Source organism: Rousettus aegyptiacus, unplaced genomic scaffold (assembly GCF_014176215.1).
Source record: "Rousettus aegyptiacus isolate mRouAeg1 unplaced genomic scaffold, mRouAeg1.p scaffold_m13_p_4, whole genome shotgun sequence".
Classification (NCBI taxonomy): domain Eukaryota; kingdom Metazoa; phylum Chordata; class Mammalia; order Chiroptera; family Pteropodidae; genus Rousettus; species Rousettus aegyptiacus.
Genome location: NW_023416307.1, coordinates 129,497,055 through 129,519,403, shown reverse-complemented (window position 1 = coordinate 129,519,403; position 22,349 = coordinate 129,497,055). Strand labels below are relative to the sequence as shown.

Sequence of the window (22,349 nt, the reverse complement as noted above, 5' to 3'; positions counted from 1 at the left end):
GGGAAGGTCTTCCCATCACTCTGAGAGGAGTAGTCTTGTCTTTATATTATAGGGGTGACGAGTTGGGCATCATGGCCATTTCACAGCCTTCCTTGGGTCTTCACCATGGTGTGACTTTCTTAGTTTGAAATACATGCCCAGAAAGACGGAGAGGAACACACACAGACCCCTGCACAGAAGGGTCTAGAATTAATGTGAACAGCATGTGGATGACCTGTCCTCTGGGTGTCTTAGTCCCTGCTCTGGTACCTGAGTATGGGTAACTGAGAGGGGACCAACTGGCTAAACTTCCCAACTTGGCAGCTTCCAAAATGGCCTCTTGGGGCAGGAAATGAGGACCCAGAGGAAGGAAGCCAGCTCCTCCTGGCCTCTGTGTCGATGCTGAACCCAGATGCAAAGGGGGCTACAGCTAGGCTCCCTCATCCCCCCGCCTTGCTGTGGTCCTTGACAGCTCAGCTGACTCCTTTCTTCCTCTGGGTGGACAGCTCCTTTCCTCTCTCCACTTAGGAAACCACTCCCTCAGAGGGCATCCTTGCTAGAAGACCCAGCTCTGAGGAGAGCCTGAGCAAGGGGGGGGGGGGGGTCTCCCAAGGAGCCAGGGAAGACCTTGCCTTCCAGCTCTGTGCCCACCTGGCCCAGGTGTTCAGTGGCCCCAGAGGAAGTAGGGAAGGCAATGGTGACTGGGGTTTTCTTTCTTATTTAAAAAAACATAAAGGAAATGATGTGTTAACATTGGTAAATATAGGCAAGTGTGGAGGGGCATGTCCAGTCTCAGAGAAGAGCGGCACCGGGCCGAGGGTCAAAGGTCAGATGAGGTCCGCAGCCTTCTGCACGTTGTACTCCTTGTTCTTCTTCACCCGCCAGCTGATGATCAAGAGAAGCAGCGTGCCCAGTGCCTTGTAGCCCATCTGCAGGCCCAGGTACCTGTGGGGCAGGAGGACACAGGACTGGTGAGGGGGCGTGGAAGCTCTGTGACCCTCGCCCCGGGCCCACTGCCACCGGGAAGAGCAGTATCATTCTCACAGCAGCCCGTGCAATATGTCATCACCGTTCAGGTAAGGATCTGTCATCACCCAGGTGGGGACCACTTTTTTCATTCCTTTAATCCACAGGGGCACAAGCCTCCTGGGATGCTGGTGGGGAGAGGTGTAGGGCTCCTAATCCAGCGGTCCTCATCTTTGCACTGGCGCCCCCAGAAGCCAAAGGCAACACTGCAGCCCCAGCCAGGCCTGAGGGTCCTGTCCTCCCACAAGCCAGAGGGAAAGGGGCACCTTCTTGCTGCCCCCTTGGTCCACCCCACTCCTGGCCTTCTGTGATGCTTCCACATCATTCCCAGACCCCATTCGGCCCCCTCAAGCCCACTCTCCCCACTGTTTCTTGTTTGTGTGATGAAGACAGCAGGTGAGGTGGATGGAAGGGGTACAGAACTCAGTGGCACTGTAGCTGGGCTCGGACTCACGGAGGCAGATTGGGCCCACCTGCCCTTGACTTCTGCCAGCAGCTGTGATTGGACCACCTCTTTCTGAACAGTGGGTGGCTGGCCTGGCATCGTCATTTCACAGCCATGCCTCCCCCTTAGACGCCAGCCATCCCCTTTCCTTTTGACACACTTCATTCTGCTGCTGCCCCTCTCAAGGGCCTATGGGGACTGCAGATTGGGGGCTATCTCAGAGCATCCCCTGAATCTTGTTACTTGGATGGCTCTCTGTGAGCCCTGAAATGCTTGTCACCAGTGGCCCCTGCTACCCATCTATGGCAGCACCCCTTTTGTCCCTTGGAAGCCTGACAGTCCCCACAATAGTCACCAGAACAGATGACTGCCCTTTGCTTGGACCTGGGGCCTGGCCCCCTTGACACACCATGTGCTGGGTCCTCACCTGTCTCGGAGGGCGTCATTGTCATAGTAGGCGCAGGCCCCTCGCCTCCCTGAGCACTGCAAGTTCCACCGGATGCAGGAGTAGTCAATGGTGAGGCCATAGAGAGCTGGAGATGGCAGCCAGGCTGGCGTCAATGGGAAAAGAGTTCAGAGAGCTCAGGTCACATGGAGCTCTAGGCAGAGGCATCTGGCGGGGAGGAGAGCCAGCCCCCCCAGGGCCCTGCGTGTCACAGGTGTGAAGACAGCTTTGCTCCACTTTCTGTGAAGCCTGAACTTGTCTCTCACTAGAGCTTGGAAGAGAAAAGCACCAGGGCCACTTTTTTAGGGCAGAGTGAGTCATAGAGGTTACCTCGATGCCGACTCACAGACAACACAGTTCCCATTGACTCCTCATGTCCTCACAGCAGCCTGGAGGTGGGTGAATGTCTTCTTCTTTTTAAGGAGGATGATGGGTTTGGGGAGCTCACCATTAAATAGCCAAAAGGGGTCAGGGCTGGACTTTGAACCCTAGTTTACTGAGGTTCAAATTCCATGTTCTTTCACTACACAAAGCTGCCCTGCTGACTCAGCAAATACCCCCAGAAGAACCCCAACACCCTGGGTGCTCAGAGTTTCTACCCCAGGTACCCTAAACTTCCATGAAGCTGAGCGGTGAGACATGGTCCATGCCTTACCGCTCTAGAATATTCTGGAATGGCTTCTCTACTGTTCACTACAATTCTAGACAGTCACTGGACTGTCTCAGAATCACTGTGCTGAGAACAGCCTTCCAGACTTTGTTTAAGGCCCTGTCAGAAGCTGGTTCCAGAGGAAAGAGTCAATCTTCTGCTCGTGACTCCACCCAGAAGCAGGGAAGCTTCCAGAACCAGCCTGTCTCCTCAGGCCCTGCCTACTCCCTTGTCTCCAGGTGACTGGGAGACTGAAACTGGCCACAAGGACTGACCTCTGATAATGTTCCCTAAATAGAAATAAAGTCCAGAAAATTTTTCGACCAAGTCCCAGTGGGTAATTCTAAATTTGCTGGGGTTTATAAATACAAAGTCCTTCATTCTACCCCTGTGGAACTATGTTCTCGGCTGAATGGAATCCCTCCAGGCCTGGCTTTCATGAGATGGTCTCACATTGAGTTATCTGAGTTCAAATGGAAAGACAAAGGCAGCGTGTGCTTTGAGCAGCGAGAGGGCGGTCTTTCCAGGTGGGGGGAAGAGGGAGGGCAGGGCTCTTTGAGGTTTCAGAGCAAGTCATAGATGAGCTATAAATGAAAACGAGGAGCTGTGATGACAACAGCCCCTCTGCCATCAGGACAGCGCACATCCTCCTGCTCTGCTTCTTCTGTATTTGCAATTCAGACCCAGAGGGGCAGGGTCCAAAGGGGCTCTACGGGGATGAGAGGAGCAAGTGGCCCAAGGCTAAGAAATCCCATCGAAGCTGGTTCATTCTTGACATCTGAACACCTCACCTAACATCCGTTGGAGAGGGCCCTGCAAAAGCTCCCAGTCAGCAGGCCCAGGAGGTGACGTGTCACCAGAAAGACAATGGAAGATGCTGCAGGGCCAAGTGCAGACCTGGCTCCTGGATAATAATACACACTGGGCTCTGTAGGAAGTTCAGCATTTGAGGTCAGAAAGTACCCCTTGATAGTAACTGAAGTCCCTCCACTGCCATTGCCATATTCCCCACTGCAGCGCGCAGCCCCTAGGTTCTCAATAAACACGTCCTCAGTTGGAACCAGTCCCTTTACTTCGTTTACCTGTCTCTGCAGGGGTTTCCATATTAATGCCTCGTGTTTATCTAGTGCCTAGATGTGTCAGGAAGGGACTGTCCAGTATGAGCAGTCTGAGAAAGAGCCTGCAACTACTGGGTGGCCCACGCATGTCCCTACCCCAAGGCCCTGCACCAGGGAGGGCTGCCACGCCTTGTTCCCAAAGCCGGCTTGCCCTCCCCTGTGGGTGCTCCGGATCATGTGTTCACAGCTCCATTCCTCCGCAGGCTCTGGGCCACGTAAGGGCAGGCAGAGTTTGCCATCAGAGGGTTCCACGTGGAGAAATGTTTGCTGAATGGTGATAAGAGGAGTGAATTTTATAAAATGGGAGGGAAGCCAAGGATAGGCTCAGCTGTCATTCTGGCTGGGACAGGAATGCAAGGTTTTGTTCTTATAGGAAGTTCTTGGACAGATATGAAAAATACCTGCCTTTGAGTCTCTATTAGGTATCCTCAGCTGTGTCTGGTTTTCATTTTTCTTACATAATTTAGTTTGGAATTGGCACCACAGATAGAATTTCTTCTAACCACAAGTAATGGGGAAACTGCCCATATAAGGTTTGGGCATTTAGTGTTGTCTTGATTATTCACAGATTCTCTTTACAATAGAGATGGAGAGGGCTTTCCCTATCCCTGCCCTGAACCCCGTCGCCCGCAGGTGTCCCGGGGCCACTCCTCAGGAAGGGAGCATCTCAGACACTTACCCAGAAGGCGCATTAGCAAGAATTGTACCCCAATAGCAAATGACTTTTCTTCCTGGTTCACCACACTGCAGAAGAGAACAGGAAATCAGCAGCAGGAGGACTCAGGGCTGTGCCTCCCCTCAGTCAGGGACAGCCAGGCTTAGTCAGAACCTGCCCTCACACTGCCTGATGAACCACCTGGCTGACTGGATTCACCTCAGACGAGCGCTTCTGTCGTTTATATCAGTGATTCTCAAAGCATGATTGCTGGACCGGCAGCATAAGCATCCACTTGGAACTTTATAGAAATGCAGATTCTCAGGCTTCATCTCAGACTTAAGAATCAGGTATGCTGGGGGTGGGGCTTAGCAATCTGTGCTGTAAGAAGCCTTCCAGGAGATCCCGATGCATACTCAAGTTTGAGAACCAATGGGCTCTGTGATTTTCAGGGCTGCCCAGAGTCCCCTTCAAGAGGCAGTGGCCAAAAGAGGCTCGGAGAAGAGAGAAGGATGCTGAAGGGCACATTTATAGCAGCAGGTCTGAACAACGCCCACAGAGTGTTTCATAACAATAAAAGGCAGCCCCAATGCAAAGTGCAATTAGGGCCCCTGGGCTATATGCTTCCATATGCAACTAAAAGAATCCTCTGCCAAGGGCTAGCTTTGTGGGCATGTGACCTGCACAGTCTCACAGGGCCCCACCCTTGGAAAGGCCCCATGTTTGGTTTGATGCTCTGCAATGGCTGTCTTGAAAATTTGAATAGTTTTGGAACTGGGAGCCATGCATTTTCATTTCGCACTGGATCTTGCAAATTATACAGCCAGCCCTGCCCCTGCCCTTCTTCCTGCAAGTGGGGAACAGTGTTTGGCAGAGGAAGGAGATTCGGAGAGACAGGAGGTGGTATCACCGGGCCCTGTCATGCCAGCAGGGCATGGAGCAGAAAGGCAGCACTTCCCCAAATACAAGGCGGGGCGCCAGGAGCTGGTTAGTGAGAGGCACCAGGCTTCTCTGCTCTCTGAGCACGCACACTCCTGGGAGGGCGATCGATTGTAGGGAAAAAGCATTTGGGGCTGAGGGGACAGCAAGGAAGGGAACTGGAAGTAAACTGGAAAGGGACCTCTTCCCAGTGTCTCTGAGGGGTGGCCCGGTGAGAGCAATGTTCACTGGGGTGTAGCAAGGGAAAGTGGCGTCCACTGGGGTCCCCCAATGGAAAGTGCCTCAACTCTCAATCTAATGGCTGCTTCCTTTGTGCCTACAGACCCTTCCAATGGCTTGACCCATAATAGATGCCCCTTGTCTTGGTCCTTATTCCGGGACAGACTCCCCTAGATTCTCAACTAAATGGCACTTGGGTATCCCAATTTGGCTTCTGATGGAGATTTTGAGCTGTCTCTGGTCTCCGCCCCTTATACCTTGGATTAATGCTGGCTTTCTGGCCACTCTCTCTCCTTCCACATTTTCAATGAAACTTCACTTCCAGCCTGTATTTCCCTGCCTAGCTGGGGGCCCAGACTGATACAATGATGCCTGGGTAGCCTACAAAGTCATTTTCAAGCCCCATCTTTTTCATGTTAGCATTCGTTCTTTCATTTTTCCCAGTGGGACTTAGCCATAATCCATGTCGAGATTCTGGGGCCTCTTCTCCAATTTCACTCCAGCCCCTGATCAGACTCAGAAGGTAGAAAGTTTCTAGAAAATCCCAATCTGTAATTGAAACGATGCTCTTTTTTCCACTACGTCTCCATCCCTGGGGCTTGACAGAAATCCGCTGGGATGTGATCCGAGAGAGCCTGCTCCCTCCTCCCATGAAATTTCTTTATCATGGCCACCCCCAGATCTTTCTCAGGGTTAGAGTATCCATCATGGTCCATCTGACTTGGAGTGCAAGAAGGGAACCCCATTCAAGGTGAAAGCGCTGGTCCTTGGAACGCACAGGATGGGGAGTGGGAGAAAAGAGGGTGGTGACAGTGTCGGGAGAAGCACTGTGCCGTGGTGGCTGAAGCACACCGACCTGTTCTTGCAGAATACGCTAAAAATGTAAGGCCCTGCCTGCTCTTTTCCTGGGCCATTTCTCAGGTTTGTGGTTGTAACAAGCAACCTTGAAGCATGAGATAAAATCTTCCCCTAGACCAAGAGCAGGCTTAGTCTATAGAAGTGGTGGCTCTCTCAAGCTCAGTGCGCCTCAGCTGTGACATAAACCCACTGCGTGTGAAACATACACGTGGGCACCTTTATGCCACCCTCTAGGACTTGGGGGGAGAGGGCAAGGATAGATGATACAACATAAGGTTCATACTGCTTGTTGTGCTATGAGTAACAAAGTCCTTTGCCTTTGACTCAAGAGTCTCCATCCTTACCAGCATCTTTGAAACAGTAGCAGAAACAGGAGCTGGGTAGTTTGCAAGCTCACTTGTAAAGAGGGTAAAATCCCAGACTCTAACAAGTGACCGCTTCTGTTTCTTCCTCATCTTCTAGGCATCTGGGGAAAATATGTCACTGGTACCTAGCTAGCTGTTTTTATTAATTATTATTATTATTAATTTGGTTAATAGTGATAATTAACCAATATATAAAGCACCTCGTATTTACAAAGCAATTTACTGTATAACCCCGACACCAATCCTTTGAGGTCAATATCATTAACCTTATTTCATAAATGAGACAACTGAGACTCAGTGAGGTTGGCCAACACCCTAGGACATTTGACCAGTGTATGGCAGAGCTGGGCCTTGAACCCTGGCATAGGGCATGCAAATCCTGTGTTTTTCCTTTTCTGCTTGTGAGCCAGGAGAAGCAGGAGGGAGGCAGGCAAGGGGTGGGTTAGGTGAACTTGACTGAAATGTTGTTTCCTCCTTTGCAGACAGTGAGGTGAAGAGAGGGTCATTCCCTGTCAAAACCTCGGGAGGTACTTTGGTGCCACTGTAATGGGACACCTCTGCCCTTCCCCCAACCTTGGCCAGCCTTTCTCTTCTAACCTGAGAACTTATTCTTGGCTCTTAGCACACTGGATTTTTAACATTTTCATCCTTTCTCAAAGGATGAAAATAAAGAGAATAACCTTTATTCTCTTTCTGGAACCTTCCTAATTTTCTATCCTCAATTTCGTGCATCCAACTGAATTCTCTTCCCTCCTCTCAGTTCTTTAAGGTTTTAAAAATAAGTGAATCTCCAGGCATTTCCACAGCGCGGAGCCAGGCAGTCTGGCTTCATCCCGTGGCTCCGCCCTCCTAGACTAGTGCACAACAGAGGTGCTGACGGGTCTGCGGAATGGGGGGATGCAGTGAAGAGCTCTGCACAGAGCCTGGCATGGTTGGGGCCCTCGGCCCTGGTGATTAGTGTCCTCTCCCCATATCACCCAAAGAACACTGCACACTCATGTTCAAAGGAGGCTAGGGCCAGGAAAGGAGGAGAGGCAAGGAGTGGGCAGCTGGGCGCAGAGCAAATGGAAACATGGGGAAGGAGAGACGCACTCACCGCAGAACCATCATGTAGAGGGGGTTGTGGGAGATGCAGGCGATGAGGGCCGCGAAGGAGATGAGGAAGATGGCCGGGAGCAGGAAGTGGGCACAGGGCACGGGGCACGATCCTGTCTTTGCCGAAGCAGATCCCCCAGTCACACAGCTGCAGTTCAAATAGATCTTGAAAAGGAGGAGGAGGAGGAAGGGGGAAAGCAGCTGTTACTACTTAAGCCTCCACACACGTCGAACCAACCCTTTGGTTTGGCAGTCCCTCCAGTTTCAAGCCCTCTGCTCTCCGGGTCCCCTGGGGAGTTGGGTGAGGATGAATTTGGAGGTCAGGGTTTCAAGGTGCCCTATGGATCCTGCCTCTGATCAGTGTTTGGGTGATAGAAACTCTCTTCACCAAGACCACTCACCCAGGGTGGGCTGGGCTCCTGAGGCAGTTACACCCACATTGGGATAGGCAGGACTCCACTGCCAGGCAAGGCCCACCCAGCTTGGGACCAGGGGCTGGAAAAGCTGTCCTCTGGGCCAGACCACCCAGCAGCAGTGGTTTTGTGGCTTGTTGATTTTGCTGTTTGTGTGTATATTGCAGAGAGACTAAGGAAGGTATAAATAGGAGGAGATAACAACAAAAATACAACTGAATCTACTGAGCTCTATATCTTCCAGAGCTTCCTGTGTGAGAGGAATTCCTCACGTCTGTAAAGTCCTCTAAAGAAGAAGATTCCTGTCTCAAAACTGTTGCACAACTCGTCTTGGTGACCACTGTCACTGCCTGTGTTAGGTGGTCTTCACCTTCCCTATTGCAGTGTCTAATGGACCAGCCTAGGACCATTTAAGTGTCAAAGCAGTTACAAGGCCAGGCTTGGATCTAATGAGCTAGTACACTTCCTTCTACCAGACAGCAGGAATGATGCACCTTCTTTATTTTGGCTGGTAGGAAGCTCAGAAACAAATTATATGCAATATGGCTGCTACTTTCCTCTGTCTGGATTTTTTAAACTCAGATTTCTTTTCTTACAATTTACTATTTTTTTCCTTACTATTATACTAATGGGTGATTCAAGCTATTGTTGAAAACTTGTTAAGATTATTTGTGAAAGTAGATGAGTCAGAGGTGAGTAAATAAAGATAAGAAAATCTCAGAAGCCACCACAGACTCCTCCAAATGGAAAGCAATTGAGAAAGCACCTTGTCTAAGCTCCTTGTCTTCTTTCTACCTGAGACCCAGAGGTGGCTGTGGAAGCAGCCTTGCCCTGCCCTCTGAGAGGAGGACGGTAAGTGGGGGCCAGCATTGCCCATGCCCTCAACACAGGTTGAAGAGAATAAGGTGCAATCTTTTCCTTAGGGGAACCACACGGACTTCCCACTGATCTTAGGACAAAGAACACTCAGCTTCTAAACCTGGCCTGCCTGGCCCTGGCCCTGCCCGCTCCCTGGGTGGGCCTTGCCTGGCAGTGGAATCCTGGCCTGGCTGGGTGTGACACTCCTCGGTGCCAGCCCTGGCCTTCTCCCTTTTCTCCTCTACTCAGCTGATTCAACACTGGGGCCTTGCGGGTTGCTGTTTCTTTAGCTGGAACGCTTTACTCCCAGGTCTTCGTAGGGTTTTCTTCTGGTTGTTCGGTTCTATGTCACCTCCTCAGGAAGGCCCCCAGACACTCTCTGTCCATGAACTCTATTGATGGCATGGGTTACTTTATAAAACTATCTTGTGCCTTTATCTGATAGACTGTGACCTCTATGAGAGCAGGGGCGGTGTCGGATGAGTTTACCACTGAATTCTCAGCACCTACGGCTGTGCCAAGTGTCCGCTAAATAACTATTGAAAAACTGAACGAGGGACTCAGTGGGTTTGCTGCTGACTGATCCTAGAAGTTCAGGGGCCATCGCACTCAGAAGGCTGAAAGGACCACACCAAGTGAACTAGTAAACGTGGGCTGCAGGAGAGGAAGGCCGGTGGCCAGGACATATGTGACCGTGAAGAGATGTGCCCACAGAATGAAGCAGGGTCCTGGGTTCTAGTCTCAGATCTGCCACTAAATAACTGCATGACTATAGGACAGTTGTGTGGCCACACTTGGGAGCTCTGATCACTGCTTCCAGCTCTAACCTTTCAGGTCCACATCCAAGAGGACCCTCTGCCCTTGATTTTTCTGGGCCAGTCCATGTGGCTTTCCAGCACAGCCAGAATGACCCAGAGGTGCCCATTAGGACCTGTCAGAATGAGCCCAGAAGGCTGCAGCTGAATGAGTGTTTTGGCTGGTTCTGCTCCAAACCTCAGGAATGTGCATTTTGAACTTTGGTCAATCTTTAATTGACTTTAAGCTGTAAGCATCTGGTCACGGCCTTAGGGAAGGGGAGGTGGAGAGAGGACAGGTATGGCCCAGAGGCCATGATGAGGGGAATGAGGGTGGTGCCCTGTCCACTTGGAGCCTGGGAGCAATCTGGGAGGGTATATGCTGAGCATGGGGACCCCTCGGGGCTCCTCCTGCCTTTACCCGTTGCTTGGAGGCTGCAGAGCTGATGTTGATGTTGCTGCAGCCAGCATGGCATGGGGAGAGGTACTCCACCCCATTGTCTCCACAGACTGGGTGGAAGATGGAATCCGGGCACGAGCAGTCCCGGCGGCAGGCAGGAGGCTGAGGATGTATAGAACTTGATGTGCTGCCAGCAAAAGAAGAAATGAGGACTCAAACAAAGTAAGACCAAAGAAAAACCTCTCCGCTCCAGCCCAGGGTGAGCCCCCGCCTGGTTAGTGTGCCTGTGCGTCTCTGTTTGTCTTGAGTCAGTGCCACCTGGGATCTGAATTATGCTTGTTGGGGCCAATGGTGAATTGGCTGCTGGTCCGTGCTCATGGCCCCTCTCTGTTTCTTCTGCCTCCAGGAGCCCAACCCCACCAACTGCTAGTCACAGAAGCTTGGTGGGCAAGGCCCTCCCTGCAGAAGTGGTCGAGATGAACAACAACCAAGACTCTGATAAGAGAGAAGGCAGATGCTACACAAAAATCAAAGGCAGTATTTCCCTTCCATTCTCTTCTACCTGGGTTCGGGCTGAGGGACAAACTGAGACCCCTTGAGGCAATCTGGAGTCTAGAGGGCTCCTGTCCCTGGGTCTGCGTAGACATTGCCCAGGTCCCTCCAACCCGCTGAGTTTCAACCAAGAGGATTTCTCCGGATGAATGCAGTGTTCCCACCACTCCCATATCTGATATTCATAACGCTTTTTGGGGAGGGTTGGGATAGGGCTGACAAACCACAGTGAACGGCATTGTTAGAATAATTACACTAATGATAGCTAACATTAACGGGCATCTTTTATGGGCTAGGCAGTGTGCCCAAGGGTTTTTCATGCTCATTCATCACAATAACCCTATAATTATTACTATGCTCCTTTTATGGATGAGGACACTGAAGATTAGATAAGTTAAGTAACTTTCTCTAGTAAAGGCAAGGCCAGAACTAGAACCTAGTCTCATGACAAAGCCCAGTGCTAAACTATTAAAAGCCACCAAAAGGCCCCAACCCTTCTCAGCTTCTCAATTCATAGTCGGCCTGCAGAAAACCAATACAAACCTGGGGAGTAGTGTGTTCCCAACCTGACCAACCTTCCCTTCTTGCATATCCCTTCTCTCCTTCACCCACAAAATACACGAGAGGTTCTTTCAAAGAGAAAGACAGAAAAAAACACCAAGGCCAAAAGGTATGGTATCTCTTTATGTTGTAACCTCATTAGGCAAAATCAGGAAAAAAATTCAATGCTCCCTGCTCAGCACCCTCCCCTCAAAGGCCTCTAAAGCTCTTCCTGAATATGAAGCTAGGCTTAAGACTTAGGACCATGGTGCTTTGTGCAACACCGACAGGTATACTTTACCTGCCCTCTTCCTCACCTGCCCTAATTTTTCAAGTCTGCCATCACTTTCATTGTTTTTTTTTTTTTTTCCCCTCGGATCTTTTTAAGACTCCTTCTCTCATCTTTCTTCAGCAGCTCAATGAAACTCAGTAATTCTAGCCTGCTCGGAGCCGATGCTAAGCATAGCTTATTTCCTGGCTCCTGAGGCAAACAGCCCTACGGATTCATCGGATTCATCGTGAAACCAAACTAATTAGTTTTGGGGGCTTCTTAAAAAAACAGAGCCTTAATCTTGATTGCTGGTTGGCTCACTAAGACCCTCTGATTTCTTTTTATGATTAAGCATGTTATTCAAGATCCGATTTTCTAAGTTGCCACATGAGCCATTAGATCAAAAAGTGAAAAGGAAGGGAGTCGAAGAAACAGAAAGGAAGACGTAGGTCAGCCAGATCCAGGCTCTGTCCTTAGCAAAGGGCATCTTCTCACCCCTCATCTCCATTACCTGGGGGGGTAAACCTCCGCCACAGCCGGGGTGGAGCATCCCATGAAGAAGAGCGGGCAACAGAGGATCATGGAGATGGTGATGATGGTGGCGGCGACACGGGGAATGCTTTGCAGAGAGAAAACGAAGCGCTTCATGAGGATCCCTCCAAACAGCATCCCCAAGGCCGCAGCGGGGAGGTTCACAGCACCTGTGGGGAGAGAGGAGCTGGTCTGTGTGCGCAGGCCTGGGAGGTAATACCTGATATTAATTGAGCATTTACTGTTTTCCAAGCACATCTACAGTGTTATCTGGACATAGATGATTTCCCTGCCTGTGCAGAAAATAAAGAAAAAAGTAAGGCTTTTGCAACCAGGGGGATGTGGGTCGAATGTGCATTGATTAAGTGCCTGTCATTACCTGACCTTTTACTGCATCCTCACTGTGATCATGTAGGGTTAGCAAGGCACTGGTGGTGCCCCCTGCCTGATGTGCTAGTCAGAGGCCAAAGGCTTGAGGGGTAAGGTCACAGCCAAGGGCCACACTAGAGGTCAGGGGTCATGCCCTGATCATCTTGCCATATCCATGTGGTCAAGCTCATCTGTGGATTGGGCCCAATCATTCACTTGAGTACTAGATGAGACCACATCAGTGCTTCTCAACCTCAATGGCAAAACCCCCCAATGATGGGTCCCACCCAGAGACTCTACTTTCATTGGTGGAGGGTGGGGCCTGGGCATCTGTATTTTTTAAAGCTCTCCAGAAGAGTCTACAGTACAGCCAGGGTTGAGAATCACTGGGCCACAGACTCCTTGCCCAAGCAATGTATTCAAGTCCTTGAGAAGAAAGAATAGAACCAGGAGGCATTTTACCTAATTCTAAATTCAATTCTCTTTCTTTCCTCTGTTGCCCCTAATGACATTAGGGTTTTTGGGAGGCTGTCAAGCGTCCATCTTTTAATGGAAGGAAAGCAGCTCCTAGCTTCTGTCCACTCCTGCCTGGAATAGCAGAAGCCCCAGAAATCTGCCAATAACATTCTAGATTTCCAACTAGGAAAAATGTCTGTAAAATTCTTTCCCCTGGGCAAGTCCTCCTCTGTCTCCCAACTGTGCTCGGTCTGGCCTCACTTGTCCCTGGATGGTCAGCAGAAGAAAGCTCCCAGTCGCTCCCTCAGGCAGAACCCCAGTTTCTGCAGCGACCCTGGGACTCACCGATGAGTAAGTTGGCATAGGCTGCGGAGGCGCCATACTGCTTCTCCAGGAACTTGTTGAGGAATGTGGAGAGGCCAGCGATGACCGAGGAGAAGGTGCACTGGGCCAGGACCACCAGCATGAAGAGCGGGTTCATCAAGAGCTTCAGGAAGATGCGGGGAAACCCTGCAAACAGACGGCCATCAGGGGCCAGGGCTTCGAGGGTGGCAGCCATCGTGGGGTACCCTGAGACTGGCTACTGCCTTTCCTCCTCCTTCCTCAGGGCAGAACCTGAGGCACCAAGGAGTTCAGTGGGCAGTCCAGGGGCACACAGCCACCCAGACCCCCACTCAACACGTTCATGGGCTAAAGAAAACGGGAATGTGCCTGGAAAAATCAGGTGGAGGGTGGCTAGAAATAAGACGAACAGTGGGAACATTGTCCTCACATGCTAGCCACCTCCACATGAAGGCAGGAGAGAGAGAAGCGCAGGGACAAATTACCACGGTGGAGTTGACTCTGCTTGACTTCGAGTCACTTGGAACCCACAAAGAAGCAGTCGCCAGGACCCTTGGAAGAACTCTCTCTGAGAGATGGACCAATTATAGACCACCTGCTCTTATTGCCCCTTACCACACACAGCGATGGGTTTGGGTACCCCCTGACTCCCTCCCTTCCCAAAGCCAGCCCCCTCAGGGCTTTGTCGGGCTTGTCAGTTACGTTTAATGAAATCCACCAGGGAGCCTCTTGGCTTGACCTCCTTCATCTTCCTTGCCTCATCAGTGATGGCAGACCTCTGGAGGAAGCAAAAAAGGTGAGCGTTAATAGTCTAGGCTTTCTGCAGCCGCCTTTCTTATGCCCTTGACCCTTCTGGTCTCAGTGACTCAGGGCTGAGCAGCAGTGAGCTGCCCCAGGGGTGAGTAACAAGGTGTCCAGAGACTGCTCTCTTGAAGCAAATACCACCTGCATGTCAGTGAGCCCAGTGCTTTGGCTGCTGACGAGAACCCACATATGCTGATGCCTCCCAAGATACTTCTGGGCACATTATTTCAGGTCTAACTTTCCCATGGCTGATGCCAAAAGGTGTCTGACTGGATCTCACCCCTTGCCTGTCTGTGATGGCTACACTTCTTCCTCATCCTCGGATTTCAGGGGCCTTTGGCTTCTGGGACACTCTAGTCTAGAATGACCTCTGTTTCCAGCTCTCTTTCTCCTCTATGGAGTCTCTGCTTCCTTCTGGGCCCCAAGTTAAGTCCCATTCAAGGCTCTGTCTGGCCCTTTGCTGCACTTTCCATGAATAACACCCCAGTGAACTCTCAACTTCTTCTGAACTTGTCAGCTGCAGCTCTGAACCACCACACAAGACGCAAGGCCCCTGAGCTCTGACACTGTCAGGATCCTCCAGGGGAACCCATAACCAGACACAGAAGCTCCCATTCACTGAGCACTTTCTCATTGTTGGGCACTGTGCCTAGCATTCCACACGCATTGCCCCATTCCTTACTACCTCCTTCTGAGATACATACTCATCTCCAGTATTTTAAAGGAGAGGAAACTTAGGGACAAAGAAACTCACCTAAGATCACTCATCTAGTTTACAAGTAGTCAAACTCAGGTTTGCTTGACCCCCAAACTCCTATGATGTACTGCTAACCTATGTAATTTTCCCTTAAGACAAGCCCAGACTCTCCTACTCCATCCTTCCTCCCATCACTGGGCCTAGATCTCATGTACCTCATTGACGGACATCTAGCTTTGTCTCTGACTCAAAACCTTGGCGCTAACTGTGACCCTTCTTCTCCTCTAATCCAGCTCCCTGCTGAGTCCTTCTCGGCACCTCCTTCAAGAATGTCTGTCCCAGCCCTGGCCTCAGCTGTCACCGCCACTGCCCTGGCCCTCAGCTACATTTCCCATCTCTGCTCTGGCCTCTTCTGATTTCCAGCCTTCCCTCCTTCCTGACTCCCCAACCTCAGCCTCGCCGCCATGTTGCCCCCTGAGCGAGTGGTCACCTTGTCACTGCGGCACCCCAGAACTTCATGGGATCAGAACGAGTTTTAGACCTGTCAGCCTAACAGCAAAGCCCCCATGCAGACTTCTCTTCCCTGTTTTCCATTCTCATCCTTCCCTGATTTCCTTCCCCAACAGATGACTGGAAGCTGTGTGGAAGGTCAGTCTGCTCAAAATATACTCTGCACTCAGCCCACCCCACACTCGTCAGCACTAGGATCCCCTCACTCATTCCTTCAGGCTCAGGCACAGTGGGCCCCATGAAATGCAGAAGTCGACTGTGCCAGGTCACAATTTTGGCTTTTATTGGATCTTCACTTTTTATCCCAACTTAAACGATCTCAGTGTTTACAGAACTACATTCCCTGGATGCTAACATGAAAAGGGAACACTGATGAGACACCATCTTTTGGAAATTCACCAGCACTCTCGCCTCTCAAAGCCTCTGAGAAGTCCTACATCATGAGGCTCATTTAGATTTCACCCAGAATTTGCTTACCGTGCTGCAGCTTCTCGGCTCTGTTTATTTTCTATGTTTACCTCCCTTTCTTAAACCTCTATAGGCAGAGTCACAGGCTCTCAGAACCTTACCTCCACTTCTCTGGGCATCGTGCGAGGAAAGAAGAAAAAGGGGACAGAGGTGAGAACCAAGAAAGCAGAGGAAATGATCAGGCCCAGCCACCAGGCTCCAATCCATCGTGGGTCTCGGGGGCTCAAGTTAACTAGGGCTGAAGAGAAAGCAAAGGACACAAATGTTTTTTGGATGAACGCATAATCTTACCTTATCAGAAAGAGACTCTCTGATCAGGGGGACATTCTCCCCATGATGGAGGAGAGGTAAAGCCATGAGCTAGAACCTTGGTTAAGACGACATTCCCTGTTCAAGCCATTCTGGTCTCCCCAGGGAATAGAGGCCACTGTGCAGGAAGCAGAGCACCAGAGAATCCCTGGGCTGAAGAGATCAGAACCTCGGCCTCACCTTATTTTATTCCCAATCTTTGATAATGACTCTCAAAACTTATCATGGGTCAGACACTAGACCACATATTTATGTCTATTATCCTGCTGGGTTCTCCGAACAGGTCTATGAGGTAGAAGCTATGTCCACTCATCTCCAGCCAATCAGGAAACAGGATCACAGAGGTTAACCTTGTCTTTATCCAAGGTTAAGGCTAGCAAGCACCATTTTATTGGTCAGTTTTAAGCCCAGGCCTTCTTGGTACCCAAATCTGTGCTCTTAACCACTGAATGCTACTGCCTCCCAACTATATTGATCCCTAAGAAAGGAAGCTTCTACTCATTAGGAGCCCGAGGAAACAACCGTCAACGGATTGGGCTGCCTGGTCTCCGAAGGAGATGCTTTCTCCTAGCAAGTCTCTCATCGGCATCTAGGAGTCTGCCTTTGTGTTTCTCTTTGTAAAGAAACTACATGGGCAGGCAGGGAGGAAGAAAGCAGCAAAATAGCCCTTAGCCAAACAGTGACAGGCATCCCTGGGTACTGTTCCCGGTGGACTGGAAGCTCAGTTAATAGTCTCTTTAGGCAACTAAGAGCTAGGAACCAATGCAGGGAGGGCCATGACAGGGCAGAGATGACTTGACCCTGGGACAGAACTCTCCCCCTGGCTTTCCACTTTTGTCTGAAGTGCAGACAGATGACACGGCATAGATGACATTATGGTCTGATATCTTGGGGACAGGAGTCTGTGGGTTCTGGCAACATGGTTAGGTGTAACACCTGCCCAAATTCTTTGTGAGATGGGCAGGCTCTGATCTGTGTGCCAGGCACAGGTAGGGGTGTTATGCCTGAGGATCTGCCTCAGATTTGCCTTCAAGCCACAACTTCTGGCTGCTGGGAATGGTTTTTAATTTCACCACCAGGATGGGCAGTGGTGGCGGCCCACTGAAAACTTCCTGAGGGCGGAAAGTGTATTTTCTTCTGCAGCATACCCCTCAGAGCATCTAGAACGGCCCCTGCTGAGAGGAGGTGCTCAGTGTCTGCTTCTGGCTTTCTGAGGGGCTTCGCCGAGGAGTGAGCAAGGTGGCAGTGAGCCTTTGCAGTTGAAGCTTTCGTCCTCTGCCCTGACTTGCTGGGGGCTAGGGGCAGCTGCTTCATGGAACTGGCGATGGGTTGGGAGTCCCCACACACACTCACCTGTGTCCACCCTGCCGTAGTCCACAAAGACTCGCAGCATGGCAGAGCCCAGCAGGTACCCGAAGGCCGGCCCAAACACGGAGATGGCAAATAAGATGGCTGGAAAGGGGAACAGGGAAAGGAGGCTGAGGGGGGTTGAGAGAGCATGGTGGCCCCAGGCTCCTTCCCTAGCTGAGGGATTCCCGAGTTGTCACCCTATCTGTCTCCAGACTCTGACAAGTCCATACTGATGGCATTTCCTACAGAAAAAGCCAAAACAACTCAATATCCTAAGATGTGCAGAACCAAAGCCGTTTCTCCCCCAGCAAGCTGTCAGAGAGATCTACTTGCCAGAAGGAGACGGCCTCCCCAGCATTTAAAGATGCCAGCCTGGGGCTGTGTAGGTGGGTGAAGCTCCCTGTGCGGACAATGTTGGTGGCCCTGCCAGGGTCCTGTGGGGCCACAGAGCCAGTGAGTGTAACATGTCCAGTCTGGGGTGTGAGCTCTGAAGATGCTCAGGGGAAGAATGTGGGCAGTCAGATAATGACCTGCCATCTACTTTGCTTGTGCCTCTTTGAGGCCAAGCCGTCCCTAAGTGGGTGGCTCAGGAAGACATGTGTGCCCTGGTCTGGGCCTAGAGGACAGGACAGTCCCAGTAGCTACCACTGGTCAAGCGGCTAAGTGGTTACATACATGACCTCACTGCTAGCCTCGCTCTGCAGGTGAGGAGCCTGGGGCCCTGGGACTCAGTTATTCGCCAAAGATCTTGCAGCTGGAAGGTAATAGAGCTGGCCTTCCGATCAGGCCTGTCTGATCTGCAAACCTCTGCCCTCATTTGCTGTGTTGTGTGGCAAAGAGGATTAGATCTTGATTCAGCCTCTCAGGGCCTGAGCAGGTGTCACGTCAGGACCCAACCCTCCTCTCTGCGTCCTTCTTCAAGCCTGTGACTCACAGATGTACAGGGGCGAGTTGTTGGGCTCCGAGAAGTCATCCACGTAGGAGATCCCAAACGGCTGAATGGGCACTGTCCCGATGCCTGCCAGCAGCTGGGCGACCACCATGAGACCCCACATGCTGCTGGTCTCCTTCCGGGTGTCCTGGGCGGTGCTATGGCACTTATTGGGGGGCAGGTCCTGCAAATGCTTCCGACAGAGATCAGCTTGAAAGAGGCTGCTGTTCCCTGCAATGAGAGCGCACGCTGGTTACCGCCACCCTGGTCTCCTGGTTCTGTCGGCTGGCCTCCAAACCCAGCCTTTCTCCCAGGCCTTTTGGGAGTGAATCTAGAAACAAAGGTGAGAGAAAGGTGAGAGATCGGACTCCCTGCTCCAAGAGCAGCCCTTCTCAGGTGGAAAAGGACTCTTACTCGCATGAGAACCCATTCTTTCTCCTCTATGGGTTTAGGCAGGGAGCTGGGCACGCAGGGATCGATACCTTTATTTCTGGAGGAGAGGGTCACCCAGCTGGAAAATGGGGATGCAGGATCAAAACCCAGGCTTGTTGGCCTTCAGCACCCTGTGCTCAGCCTCAGGCTTGGATCTCTGGGGTACGGTTCTCTTTAGTAGGACCGAGGTTATTCTGTCCTACAGAAGACAGTGACGACCCTCGCCTTGGATTCGTCTCTCCTGTGTCATGCCTTGCAGAGCCCTCCCTCATGGAGGAACGCTGTATCACACCAGAAAGCCTACTGACAAAGGCGTTTAATGTCCTTACGAAACGTGGGCAGCTCCCAGGAACCGTAGAACCTGAGAAATCAGAAGGGCCTTTGAGATCCCTCTAGTGCAACCCCCGTCGTTACAGATGGAGAGCTGAGGCTGCACTCGAAGGAGCCAGACTGCACCTTGACACCCCTCTGTGAGGGACCCAGAGACCCTCCGTGAGGCCTGTGGGCACCTTGCTGCCTGTGGCTGTGGGGACATGGCCAGGTTGGACTGCCATTTCCATGCCACTGTTTTTAATTTGACCCACACTAGACAATCAGCATTGTCAGTCCTCCCAGGCCCTGAAGGCTCTTGAGGGCTCTTTTTCACAAGGTCCCCTTTCCCCTTGCCTTGTCCAGGCCAGTGGAAACTGCTAGCATCACTGATCTCACTCTGTGGGTTCGTTCAATTAGCACTAATAGGATTCAGTTTACTTCTCATTTGTAGTGCTCCCAGAGAGGGTATAGCCCCAAGCAAGGGGTGGGGGCGGAGGGTGCCAAAATCCCAGAGGGAGGAAAACTGAGGGCTGTGAACTAGCTCTGCCCCTCACGGAGGACCCTTCCCAGTGCTGTTGAGCTCAGGGCTGCCCTGGACGGTGGGGCCACAGAGGAGCCTGCCCTCCTCCTGGTCCCCTCTCTTGCCCCAGGCACGCGTGCTTCGTCCAGCCCGGCCCCACTGTCACCTGTCCTCTATAGTAGTGTTCGTGTAGGACAAGTTGGAAAACTGCTGGCCTGGGGGGCTCCCCCATTGACCAGAGAGGCCTGTCCCAGGAAAAGCAAAGGGAGCCACCATGTCTGTCTGGTGAAGGTCATCCAGACCTGACACCAGCTACGTGCAGAGAAAGGAGCACCCAGGAGAGCGACCAGTCCCTGGACTTTGGTTAGTGTCCCTGTGCACCTTCCTCCTCTCATCCCATAGCCATTATCCTACTTTCAATGTAGAATTCAAATAGAGAGTGGTCCAATCTCATAGTGAACGAAGAGACAGCATCTTGGAATTAGGGTGGGGATGTAGCCTCATTAGCATGGAAGGACAGCTGTACCATCTTGTAGGTTTAAAAAAAATAACTAGTGGTTTAGAGAAGAGTATGATCCTTAATTTAGAAGACTTATGGGGACTAATTGAATATGCAGAGGAAAATTTGGGAAGACTGGCTCTCTCCGGGTGATGGGATTGCGGTGATCTTTGCATGTGTGTTTGCCTCTGTATTTCCTAATTTTTCTATAATGAACACCTGATAATTGTGAAATAAAGCAACAGTAAAAGCTTTTAAATTAAGAACATTTTCATGAGTACATACAGCCAAAATTTAACAATGTCTCTCATTTTTTGTGTCTTTGTTCCACAACCACTGCCCTTCTTTCTGCCCTAGGCCCTAGGCCTGCAAAGGTATGCTTTCTCTGTCCACCCCTCCCCCACACCCCCTCTCCTCTGTGGGGTGTTGAGCCTTTCTCCAATTCACAGCTTATACTGTAGCAACCCCAGTTCCAGTGCCAGGGTTTTCAACCTTCCATTTATTGTACCGGCAGACATCGCTGAGGCTGTGACGCACATTGTCTCCCGCTTACCGAGGTTACTGATCTACCTAAGGGGCTGGTTTGGGGCAGAGCTGGCATTAGAACACGCATGTGATTGACTCAAAGTCCACACTGAAGTCAAGTCTGAAATGGCGGCTGGGAGAAGACACAGTGTACGTTTTGCGGGGATGGAGGAGCTGGGCCTGGGGAGGTGGCCCTATCCCTAGTTACGATCAAAGGCGTGGGCTGTCTGCGCGTGGCAGGTGGCTGGGACCTTACGCTTTACTTCCTCCCAGCAGAGGTGTCCTAGCTGCCAGGAGCGGTGCTGAAATCTGAGACAATGAGATGAAACAAACACAGCAGAGGGAATCAAGAAATTGGTTTTAGTGAAATAAGCCAGACACAGAAAGATGAATACCGTATGATCTCATTTCTACGTGGAATCTAAAATAGTCAGACTCGTGCAAGCAAAGAATGGAACGGTGGTTGCCAAGGGCTGGGAGGGGGCGGGGAGGAGAAATGAGGAGGTGATGGTCAAAGGCTATAAAGTTTCAGGAATGCAAAGTAAATAAGTCCTGGAGATCTACTATGTAGCATAGTGCCTACAACTAACGATATTGCATCATATACTTAAAATTTGCTAAGAGGGCAGATCTTATGTTAACTGTTCTTTACCCCACTCTCACACATATATACCTGCTACACACACACAGTAAAAAGGGGTGAGAGAAAATTTGGGGGGGTAATAGATATGTCTATGGCCTTGATGGTGGTGATGATTTCAAGGGTGTATACTTATCCCCAAGCTCGTTGAATTGTATGAATTAAATATGCACAGTTTTTAACATACCAATCATACCTCAATAAAGCAGTTTAAAAAGAAAAGAAAAAATCTGGTTTTGGTCCTAGGTAGCTGTGTAAACTTGAGCAAGTTTCTAAACCTTTCTGAGTCTCCGTTTCCCTTGAGGTGGAGACTATAAGCTGGTGGCTGGATAGGGAAACTCCCTGTGGGTCACTAAGGAGCTGGAAGGCTGTGGTTCCAGTAGAGGGTGCAGGCATGCAAAGCAGGTCCCTGCTGGAGGGCCTGGCAAGCGGAGTGTCACACTCACTGCTCACTCCCGGACCTCAGTGTGGCAGCCACACGAGACATCCTGGGAGGATGAGTGTTTACATGCTGTGGGCTGTGCTAGTCTTTAGAGAAAGTGATAAGCGAGTACCAAGATCAGATGGGCATGTCCAGGAATGAGGGCCGAGCAGGCTGCCAGGCCTGAGAGACCCTCCTGACCACACTGCTCACTGACTAAATACAGCTGTGCAGTCACTCAAACAGATCGGCACATGCTTCTCTGCTCACTTCCCTGTGCCCACTTTGTCTGAGCTGAGGCATTTCTAAAGGACCCATAAATACAAGGGCTGTTACCAAGTTTTCAAATGACATTTCTTTTCGGAAGATTTAAACAAATTTTGAGTATATTTGGAATATACTTAAATGAGAAAAGTTTAAAGTTCCCTAAAACCGTGGGCTGTTGTCACTTGGAAATGTACTTGGTCGAGCCGCCTGTGTGTCTCGTCTGTCTAGGTGTGACAGCACCTCCCTCTTGCATGTTGTCTTGTAGACTATGGTAGAGATAGGTCTATGTTAGGCATAAGGGTGGATCATCTGAAGACAAAAGGTAGAGCAAAGAATTAGCCCCTG

At 50.9% G+C, this 22,349-nt stretch overlaps 1 protein-coding gene and 1 long non-coding RNA gene across 3 annotated transcripts in view; one reads left to right on the top strand and one right to left on the bottom strand.

The window, feature by feature from the left end:
* Nucleotides 1–695: 695 nt before the first annotated feature.
* The window catches only part of SLCO2A1 (solute carrier organic anion transporter family member 2A1), a 77,026-nt gene continuing 55,372 nt past the window's right edge, over nucleotides 696–22,349 (bottom strand). Inside the window, exons 4-14 of the mRNA XM_016140328.2 lie at nucleotides 18,392–18,619; nucleotides 17,461–17,559; nucleotides 15,900–16,036; nucleotides 14,022–14,097; nucleotides 13,323–13,487; nucleotides 12,133–12,322; nucleotides 10,280–10,445; nucleotides 7,795–7,958; nucleotides 4,342–4,406; nucleotides 1,878–2,001; nucleotides 696–924 (exon numbers count right to left, since the gene is read on the bottom strand). Coding sequence (XP_015995814.2) covers nucleotides 807–924; nucleotides 1,878–2,001; nucleotides 4,342–4,406; nucleotides 7,795–7,958; nucleotides 10,280–10,445; nucleotides 12,133–12,322; nucleotides 13,323–13,487; nucleotides 14,022–14,097; nucleotides 15,900–16,036; nucleotides 17,461–17,559; nucleotides 18,392–18,619 — 1,532 coding nt within the window. The 3' untranslated portion in view covers nucleotides 696–806. The remainder of the gene's footprint in view (nucleotides 925–1,877; nucleotides 2,002–4,341; nucleotides 4,407–7,794; nucleotides 7,959–10,279; nucleotides 10,446–12,132; nucleotides 12,323–13,322; nucleotides 13,488–14,021; nucleotides 14,098–15,899; nucleotides 16,037–17,460; nucleotides 17,560–18,391; nucleotides 18,620–22,349) is intronic.
* LOC118601633 lies at nucleotides 10,364–11,519 on the top strand. 2 transcript variants are annotated; one of them, XR_004950411.1, is made up of 2 exons: nucleotides 10,364–10,480; nucleotides 10,665–11,519. It is a non-coding gene; the product is annotated as an uncharacterized LOC118601633 (long non-coding RNA). The 2 variants fall into 2 exon arrangements; XR_004950410.1 differs by having other exon boundaries at nucleotides 10,364–10,517.